This window comes from Suricata suricatta, chromosome 10, assembly GCF_006229205.1.
Source record: "Suricata suricatta isolate VVHF042 chromosome 10, meerkat_22Aug2017_6uvM2_HiC, whole genome shotgun sequence".
In the NCBI taxonomy this organism is placed as follows: domain Eukaryota; kingdom Metazoa; phylum Chordata; class Mammalia; order Carnivora; family Herpestidae; genus Suricata; species Suricata suricatta.
Window position 1 is genome coordinate 108969791 of NC_043709.1, and position 13014 is coordinate 108982804.

Sequence of the window (13014 nt, forward strand, 5' to 3'; positions counted from 1 at the left end):
GAAGAAATCAAACCAGTTATCAAAAGTTTCCCAATGAATAAGAGCCCAGGGCCATATGGCTTCCCATGGGAATTCTACCAGACATTTAAAACAGAGTTATTACACATCCTTCTCAAGCTATTCCAAAAAATAGAAATAGAAGGAAAACTTCCCAACTCACTCTATGAAGCCAAAACCACTTTGATTCCCAAACCAGACAGAGACCCAGCCAAAAAAAGAGAACTACTGGCCAATACCCTTAATGAATACAGATGCAAAAATACTCAACAAGATACTAGCAAATCAACTTCAACAGCATATAAAAAGAATTATCTATCATGAAGTGGGATTCATTCCTGGATTACAGGGCTGGTTCAATATTCACAAATTCATTAATGTGATACATCTTAACAAACGAAAAGATAAAAACTATATGATCCTGTCGATAGATGCAGAAAAAAATGCATCTGACAAAATACAGAATCCTTTCTTTAAAAAATTTTTTTTAATATTTATTTATTTTTGGAAGAGTGGGGGGCAGATCATCAACAGGGGAGGCACAGAGAGAGAGAGAGGGACACACAGAATCAGAAACAGGCTCCAGGCTCTCAGCTGTCAGTCACCACAGAGCCCAACACGGGGTTCCAACCCATAAACTGTGAGATCATGACCTGAGCCAAAGGCAGACACTCAACTGACTGAGCCACCGATGCACCCTTATAGCATCCTTTCTTAATAAAAACCCTTGAGAAAGTCAGGATGGAAAGAACTTACTTAAACATCATAAAAGCCATTTATGAAAAGCTCACAGCTAATATCATCCTCAAGGGGGAAAAATTGAGAGCTTCCCCCTGATATCAGGAACAGGGATGTCCACTCTCACCACTGTTGTTTAACATAGTGCTGGAAGTCCTAGCATCAGCAATCAGACAACAAAAGAAAATAAAAGACATCAGAACAGGCAAAGATGAAGTTAAACATTCACTTTTTGCAGATGGCATGATACTCTACAAGGAAAAGCCAATCAACTCCACCTGAAGTCTTCTAGAACTGATCCATGAATTCAGCAAAGTCGCAGGATACAAAATTAACGTAAAGAAATCAGTTGCATTTTTATACACGAATAATGAAGCAACAGAAAGAAAAATCAAGAAACTGATCCCATTCACAATTGCATGAAAAAACGTAAAATACCTAGGAATAAACCAAAGATGTAAAAAACCTCTTTGCTGAAAACTACAGAAAAGTTATGAAGGAAACTGAAGATGACACAAAGAAATGGAAAAACATTCCATGCTCATGGATTGGAAGAATAAACACTGTTAAAATGTCATTATTACCCAAAGCAATTTACACATTCAATGCAATCTCAATCAAAATTGGACCAGCTTTCTTCTCAAAGCTAGAACAAACTAATCTGAAATTCGTATGTAACCACAAAAAACCCTGAATAGCCAAATATTGTAGAAAAAGACCAAAACTGGAGGCATCACAATCCCAGACTTTAGCCTCTACTACAAAGCTGTCATCATCAAGACAGTATGGCATTGGCATAAAAACAGACACATAGACCAATGGAATAGAATAGAGAACCCAGAACTGGACCCACAAATGAATGGCCAATTAAACTTTGACAAAGCAGGAAAGAGTATCCAATGGAAAAAAGACAGCCTCTTTAACCTCTTTAAGATGGGGTCCGGAGAATTGAACAGCAACATGCAAAAGAATGAAACTAGACCACTTTCTTACACCAAATACAAAAATAAACTCAAAATGGATGAAGGACCTCAATGTGAGACAGGAAACCATCAAAACCCTAGAGGAGAAAGCAGGAAAGAGCCTCCTTGACCTCAACCGCAACAATTGCCTACTCAACATCCCCAAAGGCAAGGGAATCAAGAGCAAAAATGAATTATTGGGACCTCATCAAGATAAAAAGCTTCTGCACTGCAAAGGAGCAATCATGAAAACTAATAGGGAACTGACAGAATGGGAAACGATAGTGGCAAATGGCATATCCAATAAAGGGCTAGTATCTAACATCTATAAGAAACTCACGAAACTCCACACCTAAAGAACGAATAATCCAGTGAAGAAATGTACAGAAGACATGAATAGACTCTTCTCCAAAGAGGACATCCAGATGGCCAACAGGCACATGACATGATGCTCAGCGTCACTCATCATCAGGGAAATACAAATCAAAACCACACTGAGACACCACCTCATGCCAGTCAGAGTGGCTAAAATGAACAAATCAAGAGACTATAGATGCTGGCGAGGATGTGGAGAAATGGGCACTCTCCTACACTGTTGGTGGGAATATAAACTGGTGCAGCCGCTCTGGAAAACAGTGTGGAGGTTCCTCAAAAAAACTATTAATAGAACTCTCCCCCAGTAGCACTGCTGGGAATCTACCCAAGGGATACAGAAGTGCTGATGCATAGGGGCACATGTATCCCAATGTTCATAGAGGCACTTTCAACAATTGCCAAATCATGGAAAGAGCCTAAATGTCCATCACTTGATGAATGGATCAAGAAGATGTGGTTTATATATACAATGGAGTTCTACATGGCAAAGAAAAAGAATGAAATCTGGCCATTTGTAGGAAAGTGGATAGACCTTGAGGGTATCATGCTAAGGGAAAAAAATCAGGCGGAGAAGGACAGATGTCATACTTTCACCCAGGAGAAACCTAACAGCGGACCATAGGGAGGGGAAGGGGGATAAAAGAGGGAGAGGGAGGGAGGCAAATGATGAGAGACTCTTAAAAACGGAAAACAAACTGAGGGCTTAAGCGGGGGGAATGGGAAGAGGGGTGATGGTCATGGAGGGGGACACTTGTGCAGAAGAGCACTGGGTGTTATATGGAAACCAACTTGACAATAAACTATAAATAACAGTAAATAAAGAAACCACTATTATCCTAACGGTGCTGTGTTGTTTCACTGAGTTGCTTTCAAGATTATTTTAGGAGGAATGGGGAGGGAAGTCTTTAGATTACAGAAATCTGACTACAATGTGTCTATATGTGGGTTTCTTTGGGTCTATCCTGCTTAGTGATGCTCAGCTTCGATTCCTGTGGTTTGCCTTTGGCCAAATTTAAGATGTTTTCAAAGACTGTTTCTGCAAATATTTTTCAGCTTCACACTCTATCTCCTCTTCTTCTAGAATACCAATGAAATGAGTATCATGAATATTTAGCACTTCTGTATTTTTCCCAAAGATCTCTGACACCCTGTTCATTTTTTAAAACTCTGTTTTTTGGTTCACATGCTCATTTCAATACTATACATGTGACACTCTTGCTCAAAATCATTACGGAAAGCTGGGGCACCCGGGTGGCTATGTCAGTCAAGCATCTAACTCCTGCTTTCAGTTCAGGTCATGATCTAACAGTTTCAGGACTTTGAGCCCCGCATCAGACTCTGTGTTGGCAGCACAGAGCTTGCTTGGGATTCTCCCTCTGCACCCCTCCCCCACTCACACTGTCTCTCAAATAAAAAAAATAATAAACTTAAAAAAGTCATCTGGGAATGCAAGTCACATGACTGAACTCGGTAACAGCAGAGTATACCTCCTCTCACAGTGGCAGGCCGCTACAAGGCACACAGCAAAGAGCACTGATACAGGAGTAGGTTCATAACAGATCCAATGACGCACTCTACCACAGTAAGTAACACCATCCTTTACCCTTTGATGGTTGTTATGACTCTCCCTCTATTGAAGTTCTGAATATCCAGTAAAGTTTGTCAACACGTAGATTTACTTTTATATATCCTGGTCAGTATTTAAGGCATATTTTCTAGTGAAAGACTCATGCCTTCCTTCAACTTTAGAAAATTCCTAGAGATTATATTTTTAAATATTACTTCCCTATCTTTCCTCCATTCTCCTCTTTTGGACTTCCTAGTATACAAACACAGGAAACCTCCCACCCATCTTACATTTCTCTTAACTATGCTTTCGTACTTGTTATCTTCCTGCCCTCTGTCTATAGTTTACACTACTGACTGCATTTTTATTGCGCTATCTTTTCATCTGACATATTTCTTTTTATAAAATGTTTTATTTATTTTTGAGAGAGAGAGAGAAAAAGCGCACATAAGCAGAGGAGGGACAGAGAGAGAGGGGGACAAAGGATCCAAAGTGGGCTCCATGCTGATAGTAGAGAGCCTGATGCCGGGCTCAAATTCAATTAACTGTGAGATCACGACCTGAGCCAAAGTCAGACATTCAACCAACTGTGCCACTCAGGCACTCCTCACCTAAAATATTTCCAATTTATTTTTTATCATATTCAGTTAGCTAAGTTTTTAATTTCTATCTGCAATGGGAGTTATAAAACTATCTGACAGAATTTATTTTGGATTTATTACATGGTAAACTGCTTAGAATAGCAAAATTTAACCTATAACTTCTTTATCATAAAATCTTTTAAATAGTGGTTCTAAAACACTTTGCCTTATTTCTTCCTTCCACTGTACTCAAATCAAACCTCCCACATCCAATTTAATTAGAAGGTCAAGATATTGCCCATTCTAACTTTGTCCAAGTGGCAAATGTTGGCAGAAAACGAGATAATACCACAAAACTAATGACTCAACCCTGGTCACAATCAGCACTTATTTGTGGAACTACCCCTTAAAGGTTTTGATATCACTCAGTCCCTTGACTCTCTTCTTTCTTTCATCCAGAGCATCTGCACAAGCTTAATACTGAACCTTTAAGTCTTCTGACCAAGGAAAATATAGGCATTAAATCAAAGACAAATAAAAATATTTAGCTACCAGTTAAGTATACATTCCAAATTGCTCCTTACATAAGGTCATCCTGGAAGCCTCTTCTTTCAATGGACCCTGACCTGAGACAAATCGCTCAAAAGAAGGCTTGTGTTTGATCTCATTACTCCATGTAATCAACAAGGACTATGAAGGAAGATGCAATATGATAAGATTTTTCTATAACTCAAATGATATTTGACATACTGAGATAAGCTACATGAGAATCTGTCAAGTGGAACCAAAATTTAATATATACTTAAATTATTAATTAATATTATATTAATAAAATATTGGCCTTATATAATCTAAACCACTTTCAGTGAACTAAACTTTCAGCAGATTTATCTTCTGGTATCTTTAAGTAAAATCAGATCTCATATCTTTGTAAGCCCAATACAACCAATCACCATTACACAGTTTTCAATACTGAATAATTATGTCCCCAAATATATGTTCTTTTCCCAGCACATAGGTATTACATATTTTGGCTCTCACCATTCATAAGCCTATAAATAGGATTATATTTATAAATGGTACATTTTTGCAAAATAATAGATGATGTATTCTATAGTTTCTCCCTGGCACATTTACAAAATAAAAATTATTACATATATACCTCTTTTCTCCTAAAAGTTAAATTTTTAACTTTCACTATTTTATTAAACTTGGAATACTATTTCCCACTAAAAATTTTACTGAAAGACAAATTAGGAAAATAAAGTTAGGCCATTTCATATTTAATTCTTAGTAAAACAAAACAAAATAAAAATTGACAAACAAAAAAATCCTAACTATTGTAGAGCATGAGTCAACTGCTACTCTCTGGTTTATAAAATACTATAGGGTTCTGAGTGGCTGACACGCTTCCAAATTTAAAAGGTAAATATGGTTTCATCTTCAGAATCAGATTCCAAAAGTATCAATTAGTAAATGATAAAAATGAAAAAAAAATGAATGTTTTACTGAATTATATTTCATAATTTTGAAGAGTGATAATAGAAAACTTCCAACCATGAAATATGTGAGGTGCAATTTTATGGCACTTTACCACGTGGCTGCCAGGGGAGGGTGGTAGTGACAGAGGATTTTCAGGGTAGTCAAAATACTGCATCTGATATTATAATGATGGACATGCCGGTATACTTTTGTCCAAACACACAGAATACACAACACCAAGAATGAACCCTAAGGTAGACTATGCAATTCAGAAATTATGATGTGTCAATGTAGACTCATCCTTAGAAAAAAAAGTACCATTCTGGTAAGCAATGTTGACAATGGGGGAGGCTATGCATGTATAGCGGATATATGAGCAATCTCTGTACCCTCCGCTCAATTTTGTTATAAAACTAAAACTGTTCTAAAAAACTTAAGTCTTAAAAAGAAAAAAAAAACCCCAATGTGATGGTATCTTCATAACTCTTTGCATTATAGGAGTTTTGTAATAAAATATAAAACTTTTCATCATTAACAGTAACACATCATAGAGGCACCTGGGTGGTTCAGTCAGTTAAGTGTCCAACTTCGGCTCAGGTCATGATCTAACGGTTTGTGGGTTCAAGCCCCACATCAGACTCTGGACTGATGGCTCAGAGCCTGGAGCCTGCTTCAGATTTTGTGTCTCTCTCTTTTCCCTTTCCCGCTCATGCTCTGTCTCTCTCTCTCTCAAAAATAAATAAAAATGTTAAAAAAAAAACAGCAATACATTATGCTGCAAATAGTATTTTTTAGTGTTTAAGTGTTTATTTATATTTGAGACAGAGACAGAAAGAGCAAAAGTTGGGGGGAGTGGCAGAGAGAGAGGGAGACACAGAATCTGTTAGCAGACTCCAGGCTCTGAGCTGTCAGCAGAGAACCTGATGCAGGGCTCAAACTCACAAAACTATGAGATCACGACCTGAGCTGAAGTCAGAGGCTTAACCAACTGAGCCATCCAGAAGCCCCATAAATAGTAATTTTTTCAAAACAATCCTATTGTCTATACAAAAATTTCAATACAATTTTTCATTGTATTTAATTTCAACTTCTCACTGAAAGTTTTAAAATTGGTTAAAAATCTGAAAAAATTTTTTCTGCTGAGCTGGACAAAAGAGAAAGTACACATATGTGCTAAAATATGTGTAAAATATGTAAGTCCAAATAGTCACTTGAAGACCTGACAAGGTTTTTTTTTAACACAAAAAAAGTCTGGAGCTGTACTTGACAGTCAAATTCACCAAAAGAACTTATTTCCTTTATCTCTGAATGTTGCCAAGTTTGCATTACAGCAAACTACATCATTCCTTGAGATTTTAACATTTTATTCTTTTAAATTTTGTTAGTGTTTGCTTACTATGCAGAGAGAGAAAAGGGAGGGAAGGCCAGACAGAGAGAAGACAGAGGATCTGTGTTGACAGCAGAGAAGCCCCATGTGGGGCCTGAACTTACAAACCTGAGTTTCAAATCATGACCTGAGCCAAAGTCAGACACTTAACTGACAGAGCTACCAATGCTCCAAGATCTTACATTTTAAAAGCTGTCAGACTTAGGGGAGGCTGAGTGGCTCAGTCGGTTAAGCGTCTGACTCTCTATTCCAGCTCAGGTCATGATCTCATGATTCATGAGACCAAGCCCCAAGTCAGGCTCTGCACTGATAGCATAGAGCCTTCTTGGGATTCTTTCTTTCTCTCTCTCTCTCTCTCTCTCTCAAAATAAATAAACAAACATTAAAAGATAATAATAAAAATAAAAACTATCAGACTAAAATGGAGTTCTTATGCTATTGGCTCAAGATAGGCCACAAAGGTATTCTACAAATCAAGTAAAAGCTGTTCATGTTTTTCTATTAGTATCAACCTTTATAATTTGATAAAAGAATTAGAGGTAGTTAACCTTTACACAGGAAGAAATCACCATTATTATTGCTTTACTAGATAGCGTTTCCTCATCTTCAATTTAGTAACACATAGTAAGTTTTTCTCTATGTATCTTTAAACTAATACTTTTCTTTAAATTTACTCCCTTAGGTAAAAAGACATTTCTTTAAAAACTGAAGTCTATCTAATAATTAACACTATAGATATGTCTCCTAACTATAGTTGTTTTCTAAAACATCAATTAATATACCAATTAAAATTTAAATGCCTGCTTGGTAGCATTTAAAATGATCTCACTACTGCTAGTAGTAGTACATGACCATTATGAAACCCCCTGCCTTTTAAACTCAGCCCTAGTGGACTTACCTGAAAGGAGATACTCAGTGAGACCTCAGAAGATCTTATCAGCACATGCTGCTAATGACTGACACAATTACAACACATATTTACATATGAGAATAAACTGAAATAGTGAGTTCCCTTTTGTTCCTCCTAAAAGAAAAGATTAGGAGCACCTGGGTGGCTCAGTCAGTTAAGCATCTGACTTTGGCTCAGGTCATATTTCATGGTTTGTGAGTTCGAGCCCCGCATTGGGCTCACTGCTGTCAGCACAGAGCCAGCTTTGGATCCTTTGTCCCCATGTCTCTGCCCACCCCATACTCTCACATGCTCGCTTGCGCTCACTCTCCCTCTCAAAAATAAACATTTAAAAAAAAGATTAAATGTAAAAGCAACCTAATGTAGAAAATACAATATATTCAAGAACTAGATACAAGATGTTATTTTTGGCACTGAAGGGGATTTTTATCCTAGAAATGATGAAAAACTGATTTCAAGTTAAACCAAAAGAAATTTTGAATAGGAATTATCAGTATTATATAGTATTACAAAAATAATATACACCCTAGAAAATTTTAGGCAAAAGATTCTCAGTGAATTCTGAAAAAAAAGTCTTATTTTTTAAAAGTTGATTAAAAATTTTAAAGTAAATCTGCTAAGCCATTTTCAGATATTATTTTATCTACTATTTTACAACAGAAATTCAGTGTTGAGGTTTATTACCTTTGGCAATTCCCATTCTGACCGAGATCCATCTGCACTGTAGTAATATTGTCTACCTTGATCATCAACATGCTTGAGCCACTATAAAAACAAAACAGGTGTTACTTTTTAAATTTAAGTAAAAGTTGAGTTTAAGCTTATATAACCAGAGATATTACATATTTTCTTGTCAATCTTATTTTATTTGCTCAAGAACACTGTAAAAGAATTTTACAAACTTACACTAATAGATTTGTATTTTAAGTTTGGTAAAAATAAATACACTCAGTATTAAATATGAATTTCTTTTCTCTCTTTCTTCCAGTGTCAAGCTAGTTCCCATGTCAAGCACCACTTAATATAAGAAATATGTAACATAAAGATACACAGATACACATATACACTGGACACAGAGCCACACTCAGTCTGAAAACAAGGTTGAGAAACTAACAAGAGAAAACGTTTTTAATCTTCAAATATAAAACTACTGAACAATTTAAGCTGAACTTAATGCAAACCCTTAGGAATTACCTCCTGTAGCCAACAAATTTCTAACTCAATATGACTTAAGTAATACAAACAAAATTTCATACAATATAACACAGGGAATATGAGGGATATGAGACTAAGTACTGCTAATATGAACATATGATCTTAATTATAAAATAAATGAAAACTAATGTTTCCTTATGCTCTAGTGTGAAATAATTAAAGTAGGAATGAAGGGTATAAACCCATCTCCATTTATTCCCAAGGGTCTATTCTCTAGGCAAGCACAGTCTTACCTTCTCTGATGATACAAGACGTAATACATAAAATTTCAATATGCATTCCCAAACTAGTTAATTAATCATAAAATACTAATTCATGGTTTTGTTTTACATAACTTGGTTATAAAAGAAAAAGGAGTATAAAAAGTGAGGTGGTATACCATAGTGACACATGCTGAGAAAATGATTCCCCCAAAAAACCATTCCCCCCAAAAATATAAAGAAATATGCTTATTAAAGAAGTCTAAACAGAATGACACTCAATAGGTCTACTCATAAAGGTCTGTCTTAAATAAGTTTTGACACCACAAGAATCATTGTAATTATAAACAGTTTAAAACCATGAATCAGTAGTTATAATGAGTTTTCATGCTGTCAATTGCCAAGACTACAAAATTACAATAAAGAATATTTTCATGAGTTTTTAAAATACCAAACTTCAGTACACAACTATTTTATGAGAGGATTCTGCCAAGAAAACTAGATGAGAAAAAAAGAATGTACCTTTTCATTAGTATAGTCACTGGTATATAAGGTATGCCCACGTTCATCCAACTCTTCTGACCAACCCCTTGGAGGAGAACCACACTGACTATCTGACTGGCTGTAACAAATGCTGTGGTAGTTTTCTTCTGATGAAAGAAGCTATAAATAGTCAGAAACATATTGATTTTTCTTCTTTGAATATATAAATATATATATGCAGCAGTTGAAAATCTAAGCAATTAACTGTATTCGTCTGAAGCACTAAGATATCTTGACTATATCTTAAATGTTTTCAAAACAAATTTAGTCTTTCAAAGGGTACACTCTAAGTAGTAAGGTGAAATTAATAATAGTTATTTTAGCACAATAATGCAACCCTGGAAAAATTCACCATAATAAAACTGAAAACAATGTTTTCAGAGTGAGATAAAATGCCGCCTTCTATTTAATGCTGCTTTTGAACCAAAATCAGGTTAAAAACTGAAAGGAACATGTGTATATGGGTATACACATTCATGTGTAAGCAAAATAGGGGATGAAGGTACTTCATTAGTCTGAGTTTCCTGAAAATTCTCACTCACCAATATATTACAAGTTCCTAGCCAAATGCCTGGCAAACAACAGTGCTCAATAAATAGATCTTGAATTTTTTTTTAATGTGTAAAACTGAGAGGGGAGAGACATTAGTTTTATAATACTGTATTTTATGTTCTAAATTATTGGCAAGATTTCCTAACTCATTCATCCAAATGTTTATTAAAGATGGTTGGAAACTAAACTTCAAAACAAAAAAAAAAATGATCTTAAAAAATTCAAACATGATAGAGAGATGAAAACATTCAGTATGGAAAAAACTCAGGTATTACTTTTAAGAGCATGAGAAAGGGGTGCCTGGGTTGCTTAGTCAGTTGAGCTTCCAACTTTGGCGCAGGTCATGATATCACAGTTTGCGAGTTTGAACCCCGCATCAGGTTCTGTGCTGATAACTCACAGCCTGGAGCTTTGGATTCTGTGTCTCCCTCTTTCTCTGCCCCTCCCCCACTTGGGCTTGGTCGGTGTTTCTCTCTCTCTCTTTCTCTCAAAAATAAACATTAAAAATTTTTTTAATTAAAAAAAAATAAAAGCATGAAAGAATCCAGACACACAAAAGAAGCAATTAAGATTGAGAAAACCTAATCTCTGCTTTTTTCAAACAAGAAGCACCATAATGTGAGCAGCATTCATTCAACAAATATTTACTAGATTAACTCTCATGTGCAAATGACCTTTCATGGGTCACTTTTAGGCAAAACAGTTTCTGCAATTAAATCTTACTTAATCTGACTACATTTTTACCACCATAATTTGGTCTAAAATACTAAAATGTGTAGATTCTCAATGTTTTAGAAGTAACATAAAGACATAAACATAGTAATAATAACATAACACAAAAAATGACATAGACAACTTTACAGAAGTCTTGCATAAAGTAAGCTATATATGTGCTATAACAAGGATGTTTTTATTTTTTAATGGAAAAACGTATTGCAAAAATCAAGACTTATTTTTACTTAATTGAGACCACTTAAGATATAAGTTCATGTAGGCAAAGTACAATAAAATCTTTTAGAAATAGAGAAAAGAAACCTATACAGTGGAATATTATTTAGCCATTAAAAAGAATGAAAGTTTACCATTTGTGACACCATGCCTTAAGGCATTATGCTAAGTGAAATTAAGTTAGAAAGAGAAGACAAATTATACTATATCATCTCACTTATATAGAACCCTCAAAACAAAACAGAACAAAACAAGCTCATGGATACAGAGAACAAATTGGTGGTTGCCAGAGGTGGGGTGAGCAAGTTAAATGAGCAAAGGAGACAAAAAGCACAAAATTCAGTTACAAAGTAAGGAAGTCATGGGGATATAATGTACGGCATGACAATCACAGTTAATAATACTGTACTGCATTATGTGAAAGTTGCAAAGAGTATATATTAAAATTTTTCATCACAAGATAAAAAATTCTATAACCAAGTGGTGACAGATATTACCAGACTAACCGTGATCATCATTTTATAATATATACAAATATTGAATCATTATGTTGTACACCTGAAACTAACATAATATTACATGTCAATTATACCTGAATAAAAACCTAGTAAAATTAATTCAGGTAACAAAGTCACCAAATCAATTTTTACATAAATATGACTTTCTAGTTGACAAAATACTCCCATAATTTCCCAACTTTTGTGCAATAAGATGTTCCCTTCCATGAAAAGAAACCTCTAGTATCTCAATATGTTTTATTACTCTATAGAACCAGGAGTACCTTTAACATCTTGATTGTTTACTGCCATTGTTTACTGTGCTATACTCATAACTCCATTCAATAGGATACTTGGCTCAGTAACTCTGGGGTATATATTTTGCAGCAAAGATAGTCTAGTAGAAATAAAGGGGGCTAGTCCCATTTAGAGGGGGAATGACATGTAGGTACTAAAATGGGTACCTGGATTAAAACAATTTAAAATGTCAAATTTATTTTAAGTTTATTTCTTTTGAGAGAGAGAGAATGAGCAGGGGAGGGGCGAAGAGAGAATCCCAAGCAGGGACTGTGTCAAACACAGAGCCTGACTGAGCCACCCAGGCACCCTCAATATATTAACTTTTTTAACATATTCTTTAAAAAAATGTTTATTTTTGAGAGAAACAGAGAGAGACAGAGACAGAGAGCAATCAGGGTAGAGGTATACACAGAATCTAAGCAGCTGAGCTGTCGGTGCAGAGCCCAATGAGGGGCTCGAACTTGTGAACATGACCTGAGCCAAAGTTGGAGGGACTGAGCCACCCAGGCGCCCCAAATTTTTTAAAATCATCAAGACACAAGAGATTGACTAAGAAATACTCAGAAGTCCAAACTAAGTAGAAGCAAGAATCCAGATAAGTAGATATAAAGACCAGCTTTCTCTTTGAGGGCATTTGCCAAACCCCAAACTAGAACATCCATTTTCAAAGTCATAAAGCACTGGGAAACAGAACTCAAGACTACCAAAATAGGGAGTCTAACAGGAGTCCCCCTTGAAAATAAAGAGCTAGGATCCCAAA

At 35.5% G+C, this 13014-nt stretch overlaps 1 protein-coding gene across 4 annotated transcripts in view; it reads right to left on the minus strand.

Moving 5' to 3' along the window:
• The window catches only part of ARHGAP12 (Rho GTPase activating protein 12), a 132326-nt gene that overhangs the window by 46981 nt on the left and 72331 nt on the right, over window positions 1-13014 (minus strand). For 3 of the 4 annotated variants that reach the window (XM_029953781.1, XM_029953780.1, XM_029953779.1), the window contains exons 5-6: window positions 9937-10077; window positions 8684-8764 (exon numbers count right to left, since the gene is read on the minus strand). In XM_029953781.1, coding sequence (XP_029809641.1) covers window positions 8684-8764; window positions 9937-10077 — 222 coding nt within the window. The remainder of the gene's footprint in view (window positions 1-8683; window positions 8765-9936; window positions 10078-13014) is intronic. The other variant, XM_029953782.1, reaches the window with a different exon arrangement.